This window comes from Pelodiscus sinensis, chromosome 3 (assembly GCF_049634645.1).
Source record: "Pelodiscus sinensis isolate JC-2024 chromosome 3, ASM4963464v1, whole genome shotgun sequence".
Taxonomy (NCBI): domain Eukaryota; kingdom Metazoa; phylum Chordata; order Testudines; family Trionychidae; genus Pelodiscus; species Pelodiscus sinensis.
This window is the reverse complement of record NC_134713.1, coordinates 107,490,158-107,513,909: the sequence shown is the minus strand read 5'-3', so window position 1 is coordinate 107,513,909 and position 23,752 is coordinate 107,490,158. Positions and strand designations below refer to the sequence as shown.

At 39.5% G+C, this 23,752-nt stretch overlaps 1 protein-coding gene across 5 annotated transcripts in view; it reads right to left on the bottom strand.

Moving 5' to 3' along the window:
* AKAP12 (A-kinase anchoring protein 12) overlaps positions 1-23,752 on the bottom strand; it is a 129,761-nt gene that overhangs the window by 23,463 nt on the left and 82,546 nt on the right. Inside the window, exon 1 of one of the 5 annotated variants that reach the window (XM_075924438.1) lies at positions 14,993-15,299. The exons of the other annotated variants lie outside the window; for them this stretch is intronic. Coding sequence (XP_075780553.1) covers positions 14,993-15,017 — 25 coding nt within the window. The 5' untranslated portion in view covers positions 15,018-15,299. Of the gene's footprint in view, positions 1-14,992; positions 15,300-23,752 lie in introns of those variants that run through there. 5 annotated transcript variants of the gene reach the window in all.

Genomic DNA, 23,752 nt, shown 5'->3' with positions numbered 1-23,752 from the left:
CATCAGCAAGCCTGTGGCTTGCTTAGTATCCCAACACTGCCCAGCCTGGAGCCCCCTCCCGGAGCCAGTGTCCCCTTCTCCACCTCCTCCTGCATCCAGATTTCCTCCCAGAGCTTGCACCTCTCATCCCTTCCAACACCCAAATCCCTCATTCCCACCCCAGAGCCTACACATCCTGTCTCAACACAGCGAGGGTCCAGAGTTTTTCAGGATTCTGGAGATATCCCAGAAAAACTCTTCTGCATCCAGGGTTGCGTTTGTTCTTCCACTTTTTTAGTGGAAGAGCAAATAGGCCCTATATTCCTCTTTCCACAAGGAATAAGGTGGCTTCCAAAAGAAGGGTTTTTTTTCTGACATTTGGTCCAGTGTAGACAGGCCAAATGTTGGAAAAACCTCTTCCTACAGAAGAATAAAAAAAATAAATAAGCAGCAGTATAGGGATTGGGAATAGCAAGTGATGGAGAGGAGGAGAATAGAGAGGGTGGGGCTTCAAGGAAGGGGTGGGGTGGTAGCTCTTGGCTTGGTCTGTCATTTAAAAAGTGAACTTGGGTGTAAAAAGGTTGGAGACCACTGCTCTATGCCTTCCTTATCCGATAATGTGGATAAGTGATAGATATATGGGAGTCACAGTGGAGTTGTCATCCTCATTTCACAACTAAACTTTCATTTAAAAAACCTCCTTACTCACACACTCAGCTTCCAAAGGACAACCCTTTCAAGGAACAATGGATTTTTCAAGCCTTGGAAACAGATGTTATTGTCTAAATGGAAGGAGAAGGATCTTGGGACTATTTTATGGCATTGTTTCTTCTAAGTAGTAGTGTTCTAAGGACAGGACTATGGTACTGTTGTGCTGTTATAACACTTCAGTGAAGAATCTACTATTCTCCGTCTGCAAAGTTAATTTACCTCTGCAAGACTGGAGTTGACATCATCTGTCATGGGGGGAGCTTATGTTGATATAACAGCATTGCTCAAGGGGATGGATTTTTCCTGATCAATATAGTTGTAATACAGATTTATCTGATAGAAGTTGGACCATAACAGTATTGGGTTTTCACTAAACCATTCTCACCTGCTGCTTATTATCTTAAAGAACAAGTCTAGTGTTCTCCAGCCAGAAACCAGCATATCCTTAAATTACTGATTTTAAATCTCTGCTGTACTAAAAACACAGATATCCAATTGGTTGAATGTTATAACCACAACAATTAAATATGTAATTTCATGTTTCTACAGATTCACCTGAAATCATATATATTTCCTAAATATTATTACTCTGCCAGATTGCACTATTAAATATATTGTCTTGTTCAGGGAACCCTAATGCTAATTCAAACTAACAAGTTTAAATGTCACCTGGTTTAGAAGTAGAATACCTACAAATATATTGGCTTTACTGGGGAAGAAAGAAAATATGCTGTAACCCTAACCCTGCAAGTGTTCCCTCTAACTTTTTCTGTCAACATGCAGAATGAATTTTGTTATGTATGTTATCATGGTACCATGTAGATATGCACCACCAGTAGAAACCAAAAACCTAGACATAAGTTACTCCAGCCACAACACAGGTCAGGCATTTCAGAACTTTCAGAACTCACTACTCAATTAAATAAGTGTAAGCATAAAAATTATGAAAGGCACACACCAATTAAAAACCTAAAATAACACACTTTGACAGAAGTAAAAGAAGCAACATCACCACAAGTATATGCTGGGTTGGGAGATGAGTGTGGCTTTGTCTACACTTAGGGTGCGTCTAGACTGGCAAGATTTTGCACAAAAGCAGCCGCTTTAGCGCAAAAACTCACCAGCTGTCTACACTGGCCGCTTGAATTTGCGCAAGAACACTGACTTTGTAATGTACAAAATCAGTGCTTCTTGCGCGCATACTTTCACACTCCCACTTGGGAAAAAGCCCTCTTGAGCAAGAATACTTGCTCAAGAGGGCCAGTGTAGACAGGGAAGAAGAACTGTTTTGCACAAAAAAGCCTCAATGGCTAAAATGGCAATCGGGGCTTTCTTGCGGAAAATCGCATCTAGACTGGCCATGGATGCTTTTGTGCAAAAGCACTTTTTGCGCAAAAGCATACGTGCCAATCTAGACATGCTTTTGCGGAAACACTTTTAACGGAAAAACTTTTCCGTTAAAAGTATTTCCGCAAAATCATGCTAGTCTAGACGCAGCCTTACAGTTTAAAGTACGGCTGGGTTTTAAACTGAAAATGTGTCCACAGCATGAGTGCTAGGTGAGAGCTCTCCCAGAGCTCTATGTAAACCACCTTTGCAAGGTGCAGGGGAGGTATTTTTCACACCCGAGCCAGAAAGTTAGTGCTGTAAAGTGGGTGTAGACTTGGCAAGAGTGTACATGTGTGAATGACAGAGATATACATGATATGAGAGAGTGGCAGATATGTTATGTTTCCCCTTGAAACATGCTGAGCATATTCAGATGAAGGAGCAGCTGCTACGAAGTTACCTCCACTTCATCCAAGCCCTGTCATGTCCTCCCCAGCATGGAGATTAGGGATGTGAATGGTTAACTGGTTAAATGCAGGGGCAGAACAGCCTCCCACCTAATGCTCCAGACCAGTTGGAGCAACCTCCGTCGGCAGTGGGCCCGGCCCGCCATGGGCAGGGATGCTCCAGATCCCCTGCCCACCCCGTTTTAACTGATTAAATCATAATTTTACATCCCTAAATGGGGTACAGAGGTGGGGAAACACCCTGACATCAACACCCCCCTCTGTTGTCTCCACTATCCTGTATAGCAAGCAGAAGGCTCTGATGGTGTATGTGTGGGGGGAGACAGTTCCATGGCAGGGGGTAGGAGAAGCATGGCAGCAGTAGAAAGGGCAGCTAAAATGCCAGCACTTGATAGCCTCTTGGCCAAATCAGTCAGGCAGGATCACCTGTCAGAGGCTCCAGGATCTACCAGGCGATTCTGGTTGGTGACCACTGAGCTACAGAATTGCTGAGATGTTGTGTTGAGGATGGGACCAGCCTTCTTTGCTGTTGTCTCTTGAGGGCACAGAGGTGAGTACCACCTACACAAGACTGGTCAATGATTTGCATTTCCTGCCTAACAAGTTAAATCAAGTCATCTAAAATACAGATGATTAACTAGACACACTAAATGTTTACCAGATAGGTAGTGCATTCAGCATCCAAAGCATCCTAGGCTAGATTCCTCACTGAAAACAATCCCCTCTAGTTTAAGCTGTGGACCAAACCTCTCTTGTATGGTCTTAACTTTGCATTGATCATTGGAACTCAAACAACTTTGAGCAAAAACTTGGATGAAAACCAAGAGTGACTCTGTCCTTATGAAACTGTATAGACGACCTGGTATGAGGACCTGAATCTCTTCTGCCCTTCCATTTGATGTAATGTAATGGCAGCCAGAAAGGCAGTCAAGTTGTATAGATAACAAGTCTCTAAGGACAAAACAAGAGACCCAACAACCAATGGTGGGATGCCAAGAAGAAGAGAGCCCCTCAGTGGGGAGAAAATACATACATGGGGCCCTTCAGGAATCTTGCAACAGAAAGGTGAGAAAAAAGGGTCGATTGAGAGGTGATGTATAGATATTGTTGCTTGTGGATCTTTATGGAACTGTTGGAAAGTCCAGATTATTTCAGTCCTGAAATAGTCCAATACTGCTAAAATAGGTGATGTTAAGGGATAAATCTGGTACAGAGATGTCCACATAATAAATATTTATTTAGCTTTATCTGGTTGAAAGTTTCCTGCCGTACAGCAGAACGTTCTGAACCTTAGCTAAACAGTTTTTCTTTTGGTGAAATCAAGCTGAGTGGGTGCAAGACCATTGTTCTGCAAAGCCACTAGGGAAATAAGGGGTTGAATTGAAAAATTCATCACATCAGAGTACCAGGACTGACTGACCCATATTAGGGATATTGATAATCATCAGTCCTGCATCTTACCTCCATTTCCTCAACACCACTGGTTGGTATCACAGGAATCACTGGAAAGGCATACATCAACACCAGTATCCAGGGATGGTGTAGACTTACCTATCACCGGAAAGGTCTTTTGAGGCATATAGCCTTTGGAAAAATGAATTAATGTGATTGGTGTGTATCATTTTTCTAGATGCTAGGGATAGTAACTTGAACCTGGGCTCATCTTTAGGTGTTCCTCTCAGAGATCAATACCTGTAGCATGTTGTGATAGACAGGGCCTTATAGGTGGATGTGGCCCAGGCACTGAGTGGAATCACAGCAATTTTGGATACTAATGGTAACTGATTTGGATTAATTGTAGCTTTGAGCCTGAGGAGGCCTTCACTGATTATTCATCCTAGATTAATTTCAGCTGTGCTTCCCCCACATTCTATTTGGAGAAAGATAGATGGTAATTGGAACACTGACCCATGGTATCTCCAAGACAAAGAAAGCACCAGGTATGCCCATCACAGCATCACAAGAAGGACAAATACCGGTTGAAGCTTTCTAGTCCAGCACCCTCAGGACTGACTAGTGCCAAGCCAGTTAATTTGCCAAACCATGGGAGGTAAATATTGTCTAGCATCATTACCAACACTTCCACTGCTTACTGGGTTCTTACAAGACATTTAGGAGGCAAATTTGAGCTAAACAACAGCACAGAACACAGAACCAGAACTGGTGGCTGTAAACAAACTTTTTGGGACCACAGGAAACTTGGCCATGCCTAGTTAATTAATTAAATAGGCTTTTATGTCCCTAGTGGAAATGTAATACAGCACCGTGTTAAACAAACTACTAAAAAAAAAACCAACAGGGAAAGCAGCATTTTTCTTTTTACAGTAAAGTGACAAAGGTGTATTAAGTGATAGAAATGTAGCCATGTTAGTCTGGTGTAGCTGAAACAAAATACAGGACTATGAAGCACTTTAAAGACTAACAAGATGGTTTATTAGATGATGAGCTTTCATGGGCCAGACCCACTTCCTCAGATCAAATAGCCATTTCAACCAGAAAGGACACTGTCTCAATGACCTAATCACATGCATCCTACTTCAGAAGACATTCAAATCTGTACTTGAAAGGGAATCCTCTGAACTGGCATTCATGCTAAAATTCGACACTCTCCGCAGGGGGCTGAACAAAGACCCCAACTACCTTACCCATTACAAAGATAGCTTCCCCAATTATCACCTCTAATACCATTAACTCACAGACATCTCCCCTTCCCCACCTCTAATATCATTAACTCACAGGCATTTACCTTCCTTTCCTCCCTCCCCCTGCATTCCCCCCCTGTTCTGAAATGTGATTTGTCCTTTTCATATGTGTTCATTTTTTTAAATTGTATCCTTTGGTATATATGGTTGTGACTATTTTCTTCCACTATTTGATCTGAGGAAGTGGGTCTGGCGCACGAAAGCTCATCATCTAATAAACCATCTTGTTAGTCTTTAAAGTGCTACATAGTCCTGTATTTTGTTAAAGGTGTATTAAGTCATTGTTCACTTGTAAACTTTTGAAAGAACCATAATGTTTTGTTCAGAGCTATGAACATTTCAGAGTTCTGAACAATCTCCATTCCCAAGGTGTTCATAATGCTGAGGTTCTACTGTAGATCAAAGTTATTTTGATATTTAAACTTAATGAAAAGTTGTTGAATGGTACTTGCTTTGTTTTCGCATATTTATGTCCTGTTATAATGCAGTAACAAAAATTAACATCGTATATATCCCTGTAACTAAAAAACCCACCAAATAAGAAAAGTCTTATGGAATGCAAATGAAGAATTTTGACACAAAAGAGCTTCATTTCAAAGCAAGTTGTCACTGGAGAGAAGATTAAAGACTCAAAATGCATGGCTTCCCTCTCCACCATGAGAAGAAAAGCCCATGGAAAAGCTCACATAGTAGTGACACTATCAGCTTGTCTTCTGTAAGAAGCCGAAGCTTCTCTTGGGACTAGGAACAGCCTGATGTGGTGTGATTTTTGTTTTAAGTGACTTTTTATTGAAAAAGTCCAGTTTCTGCGGGTGGCAAGGCAGACTGGAAAGACTAGGGGGCTACTGTCTGTGATTCCATCATAAGAAGGGATAGTGACGCCGGACCTCCCATTTGTTACAGGCTTGGTGGAATCTAATTATAGAACATTTACGAGGTTGGGATGTCTGCTCTGTTTTCCAAATGTCTGCACTGAGGTAATTTTTCAGCTGCTACTTCCTACCTCAACATTTGAGCTCTTCCCTGCCAAAGCAGAAGCAAAGTAATTATTAGTGCATACAAAAATGCCACATTGTTTATAAGGAGCTCAGTTTCAAAACACACATTTCCATATGAAAAACTTTGCCAGCATACTTCACGTTATGTCCTTTTCCTCCAATTGAAGAATTGAAGCACCAGACAATTACCACATTATTGAAAAGAACAGCAGATGGCAGTACATCAGCATTTTTACAGATAACACTATAGTATGTCAGGCACATATGTCTCTGTCTCTTGAAGTTAATGGTATACAAAAATAAGTAATATCAAGTTTAAAGTAGGGATATAATAGTTCTGGCTCACGATGGCTCCAGGAGCTCAGACTCACACTAGATAGGCACTGCTGCCACCCCACGCTGCCGCCTCTGTATCAGAGGCAGCAGCATAGGGTGACAGGCAGCTGGTCCGTGAGGGAAGCTGGTTTTTAAACTGGCTCCCCTTATGGACCACCTCCCACATGGCACCCCTGCACTGCTGCCTCTGATACAGTGCGAAGTAGCAGGGGGCTCCTCAAGAGTGAAGCACTGGCTACTAGCCCTGCCCCCAGGGACTAAAGAATAGTCGACTAACCAATAAAAATTCTTGAGGTTACTCGACTATTCAATTAACCGATACTTTAAACTAGGGATATTAAATATCATTAATGGTTTGTCAAATTACATTAGCCCTAAGTTAATATCCTTCAGCTCTGTTTCTTTGGGGTGAGGGAACATTCTTTAACAATCTGAAATGAGGTGAAATCCTCCCCCCCTTCCCCCCCGAAATCAATGAGACGAAATCAATTATTTTACCAGACCAGACTCTTGATATTGTGCAAGAGGCAAAACAAAGAAAGGATGAGAACGTGCATTCCCTTGCTGTGTAGATCTAACTGTAATACTGAGAGTACACAAAGGAAAAAAAAGATCCAAGTCCAGTGGCAACAAGACAAGTATCGCCCTTCATTAGATATTTAGATGAATGTAATAATTCTGCCACAGGGCACATAGGCAGTTTTGAAAATTTAGCTTAAGTCATACTTTCAAAAGTGACTTATGTGTCTAAATCCCTTTGGAAGAAACTGCATCTGTGAATATTTGGAATACAAATTCACCAACCAACCTAAAAATACACCTACAAGATCCCAACTAATGAGCTAGATCCACATTTAATAGCAAAATGCCACCTGTTTACTCGACAACTGGCATCACTAATGGTAACTGTATTGAGTAAAAATTTCTTCCTTTTCATAGACTAAACAACCTCATCTAACTCAAAAAGTCTACACTCCAATAAAACCCTGGCCCTCATGGCATTTTAAGTAATCAAAAGAAAAGTTCAAACAGTAAGTTGCAAGGGCGGAGTAGGGATAAAACCCTTCTAAAAGAATCTGGGCTTATTCTCTCTTTGGGAATGTAAGTCTTTTGTAGACTTTGGTGCATTCCACAAGCAAAAGCATTACTGAGAATTACAGGTAAGAAGTACTTAGCAATAGTCTGAATGCAACTCTCTAACCTCCCCTCTCAATTTCCACATCTAAACAATGGAAAATTCATGATTAATTCATTTTTCTAAAACTGAAGTCAGCTGCTTCACAAGCTGAGAGGACAAACAAATTATGAACGCCCTCCTTTCATTCATTCTTTGCCCTAGAAATCATAACAATAGTTACGTGATTTCCATAAAACTATAGTTAAACAGGAAGCTTGTCTCAAAGTATGAGTGGGATTTCCCAAGGGAAAAAGCTCTTGAAATATGTGGTATATCAAATATTTTAAAAATTATCAGCAAAATGCATTGAGGGTGGAGAATCTGGGACAACAGACAAGTTACTAATATTGCCAATAGCTTTTCCATTATAAAAATCTCAATTTCAGGTGGCAAACAGCAAAAAAATTGTGGGGGGACGGGAGAGACCGAGAGAGAGACGGTCTTTCCTCCCCTTTCAGCAGAATCCCCTCTGAGTATTCCTCCCTATTCCAGCCCCCCATGCAGTCTCCAAAAGTGCTTTCTTACCCTCCATGGCCTTGCTTACACTGCAAAATTTTACACTACTTGAACCAAGTTAGCAAACATGAAACTGAATATGATTTGTCCTTATCTACCCTGACTACTAAGTTATATGCGGCATTGCATCAGCTAACTCAGTTCTTCACAGCCATGTTCTATGCCGGTAACATTTTGTAGTGCAGATATGGCCCAAAGAGATTAAAAACCCACCGCTAGCCCAAGTCAACTAAGTTCATGGAGCTCAGGCTGTGTGGTGTTGAAAAAAAATTAAAAAACAAAACCAAAAAGGCTTGATAGCATGGTGGGATGACATCTGAGCTTTCGGACCTTACAAAGCTGGAATCTGAGCCCAATCTTTGCAACAGTTTTAGCCTGGCAGCCTGATCCATGCAAACCTAACTCAGTGAACCTGTATCCAAAGGGGTGAGAAAGCCTCACACTCACTCCATCAACCTCCCTGACCTGGAAGCAAAGTGCTTGTTCTTTCTTCAACTGAAACCTTGCCTCTCTCTTTAATGATTTGCAGATCAAAGGACTGGGGCATGTTGGGAATGCAGATTTTGGTAGCAGAGGTGCCAAAGACAGGAAGGGCAGCAGGAACAGGACTAAATGTAGGGCTGACTCCAGGTAGGCAAAAATCTTAATAGCTAGAAATTGTCCCTCAAGGCACAAGTCCTTCTAATGGCTCTCCTTAATTAAGTGTTGAGCCCCTAAGAATTAACCACGGAGTGCCCAAAAAAAAAAAAACAAAAAACAAAACAGTTTTGGCCAGTTTTTAGTATTCTTAGAACCCAAATATACAGTTCAATTTCCAATCAGTTTAATAAGACTCAGTTGCTGAGTCTGACAGATGCATATAAAGCCATGGTAGCCACTGCCCACATGTGGCTATTTGACCAGTTGAGTGTGGCTAGTTCACTAGCCACTAGCTCCAGAACTGGTTGGACACCACAGATATAAAGCAATGCCTTTATGAACAGCAGTACTGCATGGCAATCACTCTGTATTTACTTTTTTAGTGCTATCAGTATATAAGCTATGATACAGAATGCTAAGGCACAGAATCCATTAATTAGTTAATATGTTAAATGCTTTGAAGATAAAAAGCTATATATTTATTATGAAAGCTACAGACAAGAATTAATAACATACCTAACTATTTATTGGACTTTGTAGTAAGATTTTTTTTTTAAATTTGTTAAAGTAACTTTATAGTAGCTTTCAAAGAAATTTGGATTACATATGTAATTCTCATTTCAATAATTCATTAAATAAAAGTTAGAAGGAAACGAGGACTGCAGAAAAGGGTACATTCAAATAACTTACTTTTGTTAAAAAATAAAAATAAAAAAAGGATACAAGTCATATATTTAGGATGAAGGCTGAAACGGTCTTTACAGTGCACCACTCCATGCGCCTCACATGCACAATATGTTGGGAGTGACAAGAACATAACATGGGTAATCTCACACAATCCATCAGCTCAGTACTTATTTTGGAGCATTTACTGTTCCAGTTTCAGCTCCTAACTGCTGCTGCAACTAAATCAAATTGTATTTTTAATTCAATATGTAGTTTGTACTCTAGAGCTCAGTAGTATTTTATGCAGAAGGAAATAATATTAACACAATATTAAGATGTCCATACATATTTCAGTCATTTTCTCACTAAAATCCAATGAATAACCTGGTGAATGAATGGCGAATGAATAACCTTTTTTTGCATTTATCTTCTATTAAGTTGGCAGCTACTGTTCACAGCTTTTCTTAACTTCTCCCACCTCTCCCTTCCCTTTAAGGGTGAGAATGCATTCCATTTCTAGTAGTTGGATGGGAAAAAAAAGGCAACACTTAAATCTGTAGCATTTCATGTTCTTGCAGTCAACCATGTCAACATCTGGAGCTGGTTGAGTTCCCCCCTAGGATTTGTAGCATAGCCCTGGATTTTTTCCATAAATTCCCTAAATTCTGAATCCATCAGATATATGTCATACACACCCTATACCCCTGTTCTATATACTCCACCAGGCACTGAAAGACTCCAAAGAGGGATTTTTCATTTTAAGTTTATTAAATGTTTAAATACTAAGGGCCAGATTCTGTTCTTGGTCATATTGTAATTATTGGGGTTATATGAGTGTAAGTGAAAGTCTCTGGCTTTATACCTATATAGCATAAAGGATATAAACCATTTCTGCCTCCATTGTGCCTAGCATTGCAAAATATTTTGACATGTAAAAATCATGAAGCGTTCTGACATTCACATAACAGAACAGCCAGACACACAACAGGGAAATTTAAGAATGATGTGGATGGACTGATTTTGTTCCTTCTGATAAGTCTCGTAAAGGTAGCCAAAAACAACTAAGCTTTCAAGTGTAAAACTGACGTAATCAGATGAATTAGAGTGGAGTTTGCAGATGCATGGGTGTATGAAGACAACAAAAGAAAGAGGGCATCCAAGGCAAGTACTCTTTTTTTTTTTTTTGCGGTCCACACACACACACACAAGCATGCACGTGCTAAACTCCACTCCAATTTACCTGATGAAGTAGATTTTACCCTCAAAAGCTTATGATGTAATAAATGTTAGTTGTCAAGGTGCCACAGGGCTCCATTGTTTTTGCTTCTGATAGTACACAACTATTCAATAGCCCCTGGGGGCAGGGCTGGTAGCCAGTGTGCTCTGGCTCCACTCCCAGAGAGCTCCCTCCCACCCTGCACTGCTGCCTCTATCAGTTTTTAAACTGGCTCCCTGCACAAACGGACTCCTGCCTGCCACCCTGAAGGGGGCGGGGGGGGGGGGGGGGGAGCACCCAGAGACAGAGGCTGTGTGCTGGCATCTCACAGAGCAGCCTCTGCCACCAGCCTCCCCCCCTCCAGGGATGTAGCAGCACATGCATGGGGGTGGGGCAGTGCCAGTGCTCCCCTCGCTGCCTGGGGGGGGGGGGGGGGGCAAGACCCGATATGCGTGGGGACCTTGCTTGAAAGCAGACTTCTAGATGTACGGCTCCCGCCTCTCCTTCCCCTCACCGCTGTCTATCAAAGGCAGCAGCATGGGTGTGGGAGGAGGCAGGTGGCTCTGGTGCTCCTGAGAGTTGGCTTAAAAGCCAGCTTCACAGGCACTGTCTCCTCCCCACCCTTTGCTGCCTCTGATAGAGAGATAGCAGTGCTGACAATGGGGGAGAGGAGGAAAGGGAAGTCAGCCCCCAGGGGCTTTTGAATAGTTGTGTAACTGCTAAAATTTGATGCAGTTACATGATTATTCAATTACACGGTATCTAACATTCCTTATACATTCTGATACGGAGGCAGTATGGCGGGGGGTGCATATAGTAATCCTCAACTACTCATTGACATTCCTATTATAAACCCAGTTGTGTTTTACAGCAGGTTTGAGGATATTCACTTTTAATAATAAAGCAGATGTTCACTCATTTGGTTTAATAAATAACAGAACATTTTAAACATTCTTTATGCGCTATAATAAATTTTACATTGAAGAGCTTAATGTACTGAAGTCTGAAGAACTGCTGACTCCTGGCAAGGTATTTTGCAAGGTCTTTCTTCTCCTTCCTGAACTTCCAATGGCTATATTTACATCTACACCTCAAATTACAAATAACTCTTTTATGTAAAAATCCATAGTACTTCCTTGACCATTCTATCCCACTCACCTATTTTTGAGCACGGATTTATTGTGCCTATTTATGGGGAGGGATTTCTTTGTAGATAGCAGTAATTAGCATTTAAAGATTTGCACTTTGGATTTCACAATGAACACTTGTAATCCATGAATTTTCCAGTGATTTATTTTTACATAAAAATTCACAGTTGACTCCACCTTGGATGCACTTAGTAGTGTTAAGCAGACTGTCAAACAGCTAAGTGTAGTAACCCCACACTTTTTTTGTTTACCTAACAGTAATAAGGTTGGGGTTAAGGCAAATACATCATTACCATTCTTCTGAATTTTATTTCTCTTTGAAAAAAAAAAGCAGAAGAATGGTTCTGATGAAAGTAAATTACATATGAGTTAATATAATGTAACTAACTTAAGTGAAAGCACAAGCATTAGGAATGTTATGGTATTGCCTTTCATCATAAACACTTTATTTTCAGACATTTATGATACAGTAGTAAAAGTTTACTCCAGAACAAGGCAGATTGAGATCTTATTTATGAAATTCCTATCATAAGGTATTGTATTTTACCAATTTAATTATTTAAATCATATATTTGTATAGTTATTTAAATATTTCTAAAACATGTATTTGCTTTGATACTTTTACCTTCATTAATTTTTCAATTACTGTATTTAGAGATTCTTAGCTGAATGAATTTCTCACAATGGTTATGATTTCAAGTCAGCACAGCTACTATGCATCTTAACCAAATCAGCATGCGACAAATAATTATGAAATCAGGGTTTTAAAGCTTAGCTACTCTCCTCATATTCAGTAGTGTTTTTTTTTTTAAATTCTTACTTTCTCCAAAATATCATTATATTTATTATAACACTACTGCTCAGCTATCTGAAAAAAGAAAACCCTGATGTATCCCTTAAGGACAAAGAAGAGTTAAAAGATATATATTATAGTATTTACTTAAAGAGCACCGTTATAAATATAAATCAGGATGTTTCTGAAATGTAACAATGAATAATGCCAATTCACAATAAGAATAAAATTGAAAGTTCTACTTCTCAAGACATCTTAATGTAAGATAAATTTTAGCATTACTTGCCATTTAAATTTTACTTGAAAACTGCAGAGAGATTTACATGCACCTAAATTAATTTACACTGTCAGCGCACATAGTCCTGTTTTTTTTTAAAAAAAGCATAAACTGCTACATTTAGATGTTAACTGATCCTATGAGCAAGTTCAAATTCTTGCAAAAGTCAATTTTGGTAGTTCATTATCTTTTTCTTTCTTTCATCATTATTGTGAACCTATAAAAAAGGTTTCCTCAGAAATACATTAATTAGCCTTTGATTACTAGCAATAAAAGAAAAGAAAAAAGAAAGTCCTTAAGGACAGACTCAGCATGCAATAAGCTCATTAAGCATCTAGTTTAATGAAAACCCCATTGTAAACAACACCACCAAGTAAAGCTTTGACCACAGAACCCCCCTCTTCCTATACCCCCTCCAGCTGTTACAGACTACATGCCATCCCTCCCAGGCTCAAATTCTCCCAGAGGGGAACTTTTGGGTGTTTTGTCCTCAGTAGAAATGCTGTACCTGTTGATCTAACAATTTAAACATGAAAATCCAGGACTCAGGTATTTGTGATGTCCATTTACTAGCTCAAGAAAATGCCAAGAGACTGAATAACGTTGTTCAAACAATAAAATAGGAAAACTGAAGCTGAAGAGATTACTTAAGAAATTTTTACTCAGTTGAATGCAAAATCCAGAACCAGCAAACAAATTAATCTACAGTAAGGAAGGTTTTGTTTGTTGTTCATACTTTTCTAAACTTCTAATCAAACTTTAAATTTTCACTAGAATATGAGACTTATCTGCACAGAGTTCTGTGAGGAAATGCTTTCAAAATCACCAGAGTAGCAAACAAACAATTAGCATATTTTTCTGACACCTACAAAATTTTCAGTTCTTTAGGATCTTGTTTAAAATATAAATTATTTAACAGATGAGGGATAGCTCCATTCTTCACACTACTTTTACTTCATTTTAATAGCTATTACGATAAAAAACAAACAATAATTGAGCAAGGAATGTACCTTTTAATTAAAGTCCATACTGCACCTAACTATATGTATGTGGGACAATAGACTGCATAAAAATATAAAATCTGAGCATCCAAGTTTTCTGGGGGGAAACAAACAGCTGAGTGATCAAAAAAAAAAAACTCTTTCAAAACAGTGTAATCTATAGCCTTAGGATGTATGAGAGAGCGGATATGACAAAATTGGTTATTTATAATTCAACTGAACTTAAAACAAAGTTTTAACAAGTTAATTCAACCCTTAGAATTCATGGCTTCAAGAAGTTGGTTGGAATGCCTTATAAGAAACGATTAAGTGACTATGAAGTACTTATCTACATAGACACAAAAAACTACAGTGATTAAACTCAAATTTATAGTGAAAGTAATGTACATTTCTTCGTAAACTACTCTCAGATACAATTTTTGTTTTGCCATTGTAAAGTAAGCATGATTAAGCAACAAAGATTCATTAATGTTTTTGTAGGGTCTAAATTACATCCCCTACCATAAATCTGTTTCAATTTCATTTAACTGAAGGATAATATTTTTGTATTACATTATCTCTTGATTCATAATTATCCACAGCTTCAAGGCAGTCATGGGTGGTCTTCTTTTGCACTTATTTGTCCTTTTAGTTCAACTGCAAGCTTATTTTCTTCTACTCCCGTATAATTAAAAAAATCATTTTTTTTTAAATCTGGAAGCCCATCAATTGTTCCTGCATTACAAATTCTATAGCAAATGTCCTATTATAAGGGACAAGAAATTCCAACGTATGTACTGTGAATTTAACAATGATTATTCTGATAAACCATTTAGGACAACTTCTTTAAAATGTGCCCACTCCTCCCCTCTCTCTCCCCAGCACCCTACCGGGACAGTTAAAGGAGCACTCCTGTATGCACGGGACAGTCTGCCACGCCCCAGCCTCTGTAGGCTGTAAAAAAATTCTGCAACACAAAATCACCGGAGTGCCACAGAGGCAGAGAAAACCAATAATCAATAAAAGTTCACACGGTACAGCATGCCACTTTTACCCACCTGTAATCGTTATGGTCCCCAGCATTTTTCAAACAACTCTGCTGGCCAGAAATTTTCTCCCCACAGTGTGACGCTACCTTATATTTCTGTCCTGTGAAGACTCAGTGTAAATCAAGAGTGACACAAGCAAAGCAGCTTCTTGCGCTAACGAGAACACACTGAATCCCTTCCTCCACTGCCTGAGGAGGAAAGCAAACTGCAGGCGTGTTGCAGCAGCCCCTCTCGCTTGCCAGGCAGTCCTTTGTGGTCCATTCGCTTCGCGGCTATCTCGTTTTGGGACTATAAGCAACTGACGCGGGTGGGAGGTGAGTCATGTGGTTCATCTTAAGGGAGACCCCTCCCCTTATCCGCTCCAATCCCTGTTGTTGGCAAGCAGCCTGGCCCCTCATGTGGAGACCTGGGAATTGTTCATATAAAGGCTGCCTAACTACCCCTTAACTATTTTATGACCATATTTTACTTCTTTTAAATGTTTGTCAAATAACACTTTTTTTTTTAAAGTGAAGGAATTCCAGAAGACTGCTCTAATTCTCCTTCCAAACCCAAATATTCAGGCAGCCTTTAAAGCATGGATATTATTTTGAATTGGGTTACTTATGAATGACTTCTCAAATTAAAGAAAAATGATGCAAAGGGAAAAAAACACACCCCAAAACAATTTCAGGAGAGTTTCCTCACTATAAGCTGCCTGCCTAGGTACAGTATCTGGAAAAAACTCTACTAGATGTGACACATCCACTACACATTTGCTATAAAGTCATATTTCTTCTGCTAAGAAAAGGGATATAAAAAAACACCTTTCAGGTAACACAAAAACAGACCCTGATCTCTCCCCTGCCCTCCCCAAGTCCTGTTTAAAAGCCAAAAAGTGTATCTTATTGTTAAGTATATTAGAAAAAGTTTTGTATTGTTAGTGTCTTAAGAAACTATTTCATCCCCTCCAATGTGGTCAAAAGGCTCTAACCCCAGCAACAAACATCCTCTACCCTTAACTCCATCACACCCTGTGTGCCCCACTTCAGCAACTAGGAGTTTCTTGGTCATGGCAGATCCTGAAGAATGAGAAAAAAAATAGTACAGCCTGAAACCTATCCCTCTCCAAGTGCCAAGACTTACATGTAAATTCCACATGCAAAAAAATATCCAAAAATAAAAGACAGAAAAAATAATTAAGTAAGAACCTTGTAAAACCTGTGAGAATTGTTTGCTGTAAAGAACCCTCCTTCCCATAAGGTCAGATTCATGGGGGGAAGGGGGGTAATTTTTTTTATCAATTTCCAACAATAAAAGTAAGGGGACACCAAATCTGTGTAGAACATAGGGAACTTCAGATCAAATGAGAATATTCCTCAAATTGAGGGACATCTGGGAGGAATTGCTAGAGCCCAACCTCCATCTCTTCTCTTCACATATGCCCCGGCCATACAGAGAATCTTCTACAAGGGCCAGAGAGGACAGGCAAGCTGATGATCAGCATTTCAGAAATGAAATTTTTTTACTTGATAAACTGGCTTCCCAATAGTAGATGTGCAGCTGTTTTTAAGATGTCACCATTAGTGGCAATAGCTCTAGAAGCAAAACATTTAAAAGGCCTGGTTTTTGTAGATACTAAGCACCAGCAATTTTCATTTATTTCATTTGGAATTCGGGATGCACAGAAACCCTGAAAAACAGGCTCTTAGAAAATATGAAATGTATGGCATTAGAATGCATGAAGAACAACAGACTGAACTTCCTCTCAGAATTAAAATAACTATAAGAGGCTAAACTGGTCGGCCTTTTCCTTTCTGGAAACTGGCCGCATGAAAATTGTATTTGAGCAATTGGGATTATAAATCTTATACATTCCCTTTTAATTTCTTCTCTTCTGCTTGTGTTAGTGGTGTTCCATTATTTAAACCTGATTAGGTTAGTTCTGAAGTCAACAGAAATAGGATTGGCCCCAGTTGGTAATAAAATCTGTATCAGAGGGGGAACAAACAGGGAACTGGGGAGAGGAGAAAGAGGAGTGGGATTATTAAAGATACTGAGAGGAAATAAAAAAAATCCCACAAAGTGAAAACCATGAGCTCTGACATCTGAAGTGTTATATGATCTGTCATTTCATTACACCTTCAGTTTTTTAAGACACACCTAAAAGTTTAAGGTAAATTTTTCCCTCCATCATGCAGATGAAGAGATTACCCATTCTCAAAAGGAACCTATCCATTTAAAGTAAACTAACAAGAAATACCCAGTATTTAACCTGTATGGAAGATCGTTATAAAATGAAGGAGCCACATACAACGTAGATCCAAGTAAAATGTAGAGCGGCTCTATCTGGGAGCAAAATATGACTCTCCATAAATACTTAGTGTTTCATCATGGAGGTAGGCAAACTCTGAACACCTTTACATTCTTTACAATCCATTTAATAATTAAAGGAATGTGAGGCAGTTGATTGGTTTTGCTGATAATTACTCTTTTACAAAGGAGGAAGAAGTAAAGAGGAGAGAATATGTATTAGTAGTCAAAACAATGGAAAAAAACTTAGTTGTAAGATATCTCTATGAAAATGGGTTAAAAGCTTGTTTAAACTGTCTTTATGTTTGTAAAGCCATGGAAACACAGCATTGCTGACTGTCAAGGAGTTCAATTTAGAGATAGGTCTACTTTGATCTAGTCTCCCAAAAGTAATCAGGGACAAGTTGTGGAATTCATCTGATTAGTTACTCTGTCTGGGTTTACAATGACCAGAGATTCTATCAATGAAGATAAAAAAACCCCCAAAATCCAGAATAAAAACAAGCCATTCTACGTACACTACAGATGGCCCCTATTACATTAATTGAATAGGATTTGTGGTAAAGATTTTAGGGTTTAAACACAAAAAGCATTGAGTCCTTCCTGATTACAGTTTTTAAAATATTTTTAATCAGGGAAAGTTTAAGCAGAACAGTAGTTGTGAACCATGGGTACACAGTTCTTCTAGGGGTACATCAACTCACCTAGATACTTGCTAGCTTTACAAGAAGCTACATAAAACACCAGCGAAGTCAGTACAGACGAGAGGTGAAAGTAAGTGGATGCACCGTGGTGCGCCGCTCCAGTAAGAGCTGGCTGAGCTGTGGCAAAAGCCAGCAGGCAGCTATTTAAAGATCTTGCGGGGATATGGGGTTGCAATAGGACAGTACCCATAAGACATTTTAAGTTACTTTCATCGCTGGTACAAACTAAAATTTCATACGACTAGTTTATACTATTCTGTATACTATGCACTGAAATGTAAGTAGAGGTTGGACCTCTCTGGTCCCGTACCTTTGGGACCTGACTTGTCCTGAATGAGGGAGTTTTCTGGACCAGGGAAGGTCAGTTCTGGCTTCCCTGCCACCAGCCCCTAGTTTGACTCCGCTCATGGCCTACTGGAGACTGCCCACCAAGCTTATGATTGCCAGCCCCACTGCATAGGACTCCCAGCCACTGGTCTGCTGGAGCCCGCTGCTGCGCTGGCCCGCTGGGCTCCTGGATGCCGGCTCTGCCAGGCTCCCCACCACTGGCTCCACTGCCCGTTGGTCCTGCCAGAGCCCTCTGCCATGCTGGCCCCCCTGCTGCTGGCCCAGCTGGACTCCCAGGGCAGGGTTCCCAGACACTGGCATAACTGCCCACGCTGGACCACTGCTGTCAGCCGAGCAGGACTCTCTGGCCCTGATATACAGAGGTTCAACAGGTACAATGTTTATGTTCCGATTTATTTATTTTATAATTATATGGTAACAATGAGAAAGTAAGCAATTGTCCAGTATTTTTGTATTTGTAAGTTTGATTTTATAAACAAATAATTTAAGTCAGGTGAAATTTGCGGGTTTAAAAGACAAAATCTGTATTTTAGATTAAGGGCTAATCTACACACACAGTTTTTGTATTTATATTGGTCAGATAATAGGATTCATTTTTTCTAATATTGGTTGAACCTCTATAGTACAGTACCTTTGGGACCTGACTGGTGCCGAACCCGAGAATTTCCTGGACCATGATATTCACAGAAATATTCCATTAGTTGTACAAATTCTTCACACAACTCAAAATATCCATACGTGGCCAAGTTGCCCAATATAAAGTATACTGACTCAAACTCTGAAGAATGAGATGAATATACATACAAGAGAAGTTTAGTCAAATCAGAGGCTGAAAAATTAAAGAGATACTTCAATATTTTCCCCTGATAATCCAGAATAGACAAACATATGGCACATAGATTTGCCTTTAGGACAACTTCAGAAAATAAGTTATGGTCATTAAGGCTATATCTACATTACAGAGGTTTTTTTCAGAAAAGCAGCCATTTTTCCGAAAAAAAAGCTTCACTTACATCCACACTGCAATCGCATTCTTTCGGGGGGGGGGAGGGGGGAGGAAATCGAAAGAACAGAGGGGTTTTTCTGACATTGATAAACCTCTTTCTACAAGGAAGAAACCTTTTTTCTGAAAGAGCTCTTGTGGATGGGGAAGAGGGAGTTCTTTCGAAAGAAGAGGAAAGAGGAAAAAGCACAGGTGCCCTGGTGGCTACTCCGACCATAGTAATCACAGCTTAAATTCAAGATAGCATCCACACTGAATGGACGCTATCTGTCAAAAAGGCAGATTGCCAAAGCGCATAGAAAAAGCAACGTGGACACTCTTTTTCAGAAGTTTTTTTGGAAGATCTCTTCCAGAAAAGCTTCTTCTGAAAGAAGCCTGCAGTCTAGACGTAGCCTTAGATAGTAGTGAATAAAGTTAAAATATTTGAAAATATATTTTTCCTAAATAAAATCTTGAGATAAGAGTGAGCAAATTTGACACTCTCTCTCTACATACATTCGAACAGAACAACAACAAAAGACAAGCACCAAAATACACAGAAGCAGAAAATTTAATTCTTAAAAGTAAAGACACTTAAAATTCAGGAATAATTCTTTTCAAGGGCTACCAATGATACTGTTTATGATAGAAATGTGTGCATGTTATGCTGGCAAGAGGACACAATGAAAACCAGACTTAAATTTTCATATATTCACTATAAGAGAGGACAGAAACACTGCAGTTAAATCTCTCCAAATTAATTCAGAGAAGATCATTTAAACCCCTACCTTTGAAATATCTTGTTTTGGTAAAAAGTTCTAAAAAAAGATACTGATTTTTAATATACTAGCACTAATTCAGAAAGGGAAAAAAACCTATCCTATTACAAACACTTTTATATCCAGTCTTTTTATTAAAAGATAAAGAGCAATTTGTTCCATGTGTATTCATGATTATAAACATCATGTTCAACTAAAATGAAAGCCTCTCTATATATGTAAACAGCAAAATATAAATAGGCACCGTATAGACTCATAGACTTTAAGGTCAGAAGGGACCATTATGATCATCTAGTCTGACCCCCTGCATAGAGTAATCTAAATTTATGTAAGCATCATACAGATTAAATAAAATGCCATGAAAGAAATCATGGACCCAACAGGAGTTTTGCTATTTGATGTCAGTTAGGTCAGGAGAGATATATATATATATATATATATCTTTCTTCTTTAAAGAAAATATTTGAATACAACTATTTTTTCTGAAAGCTTCAGAGAGGTAGCTGAGTTAGTCTTTAACAGGAAAAACTTAAAAAAACAACAACAAATAGACTAGTAGGCACCTTAAAGACTAACAAAACATTTATGGTATCATGAGCTTTCCTTCTTCCTGTCATCTGAAGAAGCGGGTTACGCCCACGAAAGCTCATGATACCATCTACACGTTTTATTAGACTTTAAGGTGCTAACAGTCTATTTGTTTATTTTATTTTGTCTGAGTTTGTTACTATTTGCTTGTGAGAAAAGCAAATAGTATCAAAGCAAAATATTGTGCTTTATATAATCACTATAATTCAGAACATATAAGCAGTTTTCTATACATTCTCTATAACATGAGACCATTCCCGCCCTTTCTTAAACTTTCTTAAAGATTTGTTTATGTTTGCTTTCTGCTTTATAAAAATCTGCTATTCTGATTCTGCAAGCTGCACTCTAGTCAAGTCTCTGTGTTAAATGGAGAAGTCTGACTGCATGGATTTGGCAGATAAGAGACCAAATTAGTATTTACTGTGCTAGACAGATGAGCCATAGGCCTGGGGGTGGATACCTGGAGCCTGTTATGTTAGAGCAACTGTGGTAGCCTAGTTAGAGATCCTGGTTGAAGTATATTTGTTATAACCCAGTCTGACCTCCCATCAACACTCGTTAAGCAAACCAGGCTTAGAATACTGTTAGCCTTCAAATATGCTTAAGCCACTTTTAAGCAAAAGTTCTTAAATTATGTTGAAAGGCCCATATAGACTGAGCCATAATTTTTTCTCTCTCCTTCTCCTCCTCCTCAACAGTAAGTGCTAGGACTACCAAATTTGGTATTTTATCCTTTTTATCATAACTTAAAGCAGTGTAAGGGTTTGGTTGTGCCCCAAAAACGGGATGTACCTGGAATGGGATTGCTTCCCAATGCCATATAGACGAGACAGAATCATCAAGCAGATGAAAGGGGCTGGCTGGTGTGCCCCCCCCCCCAAAAACTGCCCCAGCTGTGAGCCCCCCCCATGCCCTTTATGGAGGGTGGTAGGAGGTGAAGCCACACACCCCTTCCACAATTCCTATGGGAACCCTGCTGGATGTTCCCCTGTGTTAGGGAGGGAGAGGAAAGTGCACAATTTGCTGCATTCCTCTTTCTGCTGGGGGAATGCAGGGGTCAGAAGAACTTGGATCTGCCCCAGCTGCGGTGCCTGCACCCCACCCTGGCTGTGCCTGCTGGAGGTGCGGCACCCACGGAGAGGCATGTCTCACTTGGCTCCAAGCTACTATAGTCAGAGAGGGCAAGGGTAGTCCTCAGTCCCGAAGGCAGACTGATCCCTTCATCCCCAGCCCAACCACAGAACAATGATTTAAATGAAGCATGTACATTTTCATTTTATTTTCCAAAAACAAAAATTGAGGGACAGACCCGAGCAATACCAAGTAAATCTTCCAGTCTAGCTATATTTTACCATGAAACTTGTGATTCTACCACACTTCAACTATTGGAGACTCTCATATTTAATGCTTTTCAAAAAGCCCTAGCTTTGAGTCATGTTGACTAAATCTGAGTTTTCACTGAAAAATCAGAACTATGTTTCTAGCTGACTGCAGAGATAAGCTTGAAAACATGGCTTAAGTGTAACCTAACAGTTCTAAATCCAGAAGGCAAATAAAATGAACACCCAAAGTGATTACTAAAAAGCTCATGATTTTTAAACTACAGGGCCTTGGTATACATCTGCTAAAAGTTGCCTAGGAATACATCCATTCCACACTAAAGTCACTGACACAGATAGGAATTGATGCGTTATAAGTCCTCACATACCACTCTTAAGTTGCGCAAAAAAACCCGCACCACTCTGCGCAAATGGAAGCCAGCTGTAGGGAAAAAAATCCCCACTTTAAGTTATTTCACTGTAAGTCCAAGTTTTTTGGAACATATCTTGGACTTATAGCGAGGACAGCCTGTACTGTCAAGAATTTTGGGGCCTAGCTCATTAATCTGAATGCCGGGAGTTAGCAATACCGCCCCTTTCCATGATCTATAAAGAGACACAGATCCAGAAAGTTTGCGTGCTATACAGAGAGATTATAATGGTTAGTGGATTAAAAGTGGAGGGGTTGTGGATGTGGATACAGAAGTAAGCTAGACTGAACATCCTCAACACAAACACCCCTCCTTTGGAGTCAAAACAGAAGTACACAGAGAGCGACTCCAGATGCTGCTAAAGATGCCACGTCACTGGGGAACAGGATAGGCTCCACGCCCACCTCTGCTAGTCCTGCATACCAGAGGGAGATGTTGCACAGATACTGTGACTGTACTAAGGGAGCTACAAAGCCTTTTTTTTTTTTTTTTCCATTTTCATTCTTTTGTTCTCCTCTGCATGCCTTTGCACAGGAAGGGAGCAGAAAGTCCTCAGTCTTCAAAGGAAAACACAGCATGTTTGCTAGCCTTCCTCACCCATCAACTTGTAAATTATTCTCTGGCCACAAGCTCTTTTAAAAAAGAGCATTAAGAACAAGTCCTGGTGTCAAATTATGCTTGAAGCCAGGTAAGGTTTTAGGTTCATTGTGCAAAACCTTGTTCAAAATACCACAATCCTGCCCTATACATTCTGACTCACAAATACATTAAGGTACAGAGCATCCCCGCTATATGTTGCCCCAGTATACATCCATTCTGCACTAAAGGCATTGACTCTTGTAGGAACTGATGGGTTATAAGTCTTCCCCTGCCCTGCTCTTAAGTTGTGCAAAAAAGCCCTCCAATTTATGCAAATAGAAGTCAGCTGTGGGGAAAAACTGTCTTGTACCAACTCTGAAGTTTAATTTATATCCTATTAAATGTTTAGAATAAGCCTTCTCCACACTATGGTACATGTTCCAAAGAAAATCAATTACTGATGAACACATGCAATTTTGCTCCGTATTTGTTTGTTTTTAAAACAAGGGGTTATTGAATGTAATGACTGTGCACATCCATGAACATAATCTGGACAGGGCAATTTAAAAGTCTGTCTTAAAATTAAAACCCTTATTTTTTCCAGTGGTGATTAGGGATATTAAAATGTGTTTATTAAAGTAAATGTAATCGCTGAAAATTACACATGGTTACTTACACATGGGGCAGAAGAAAGCAGCTCCGCAGGAGCTAGTACATGGGGTGAGCCATCTTAAAAGCTAGCTCCTC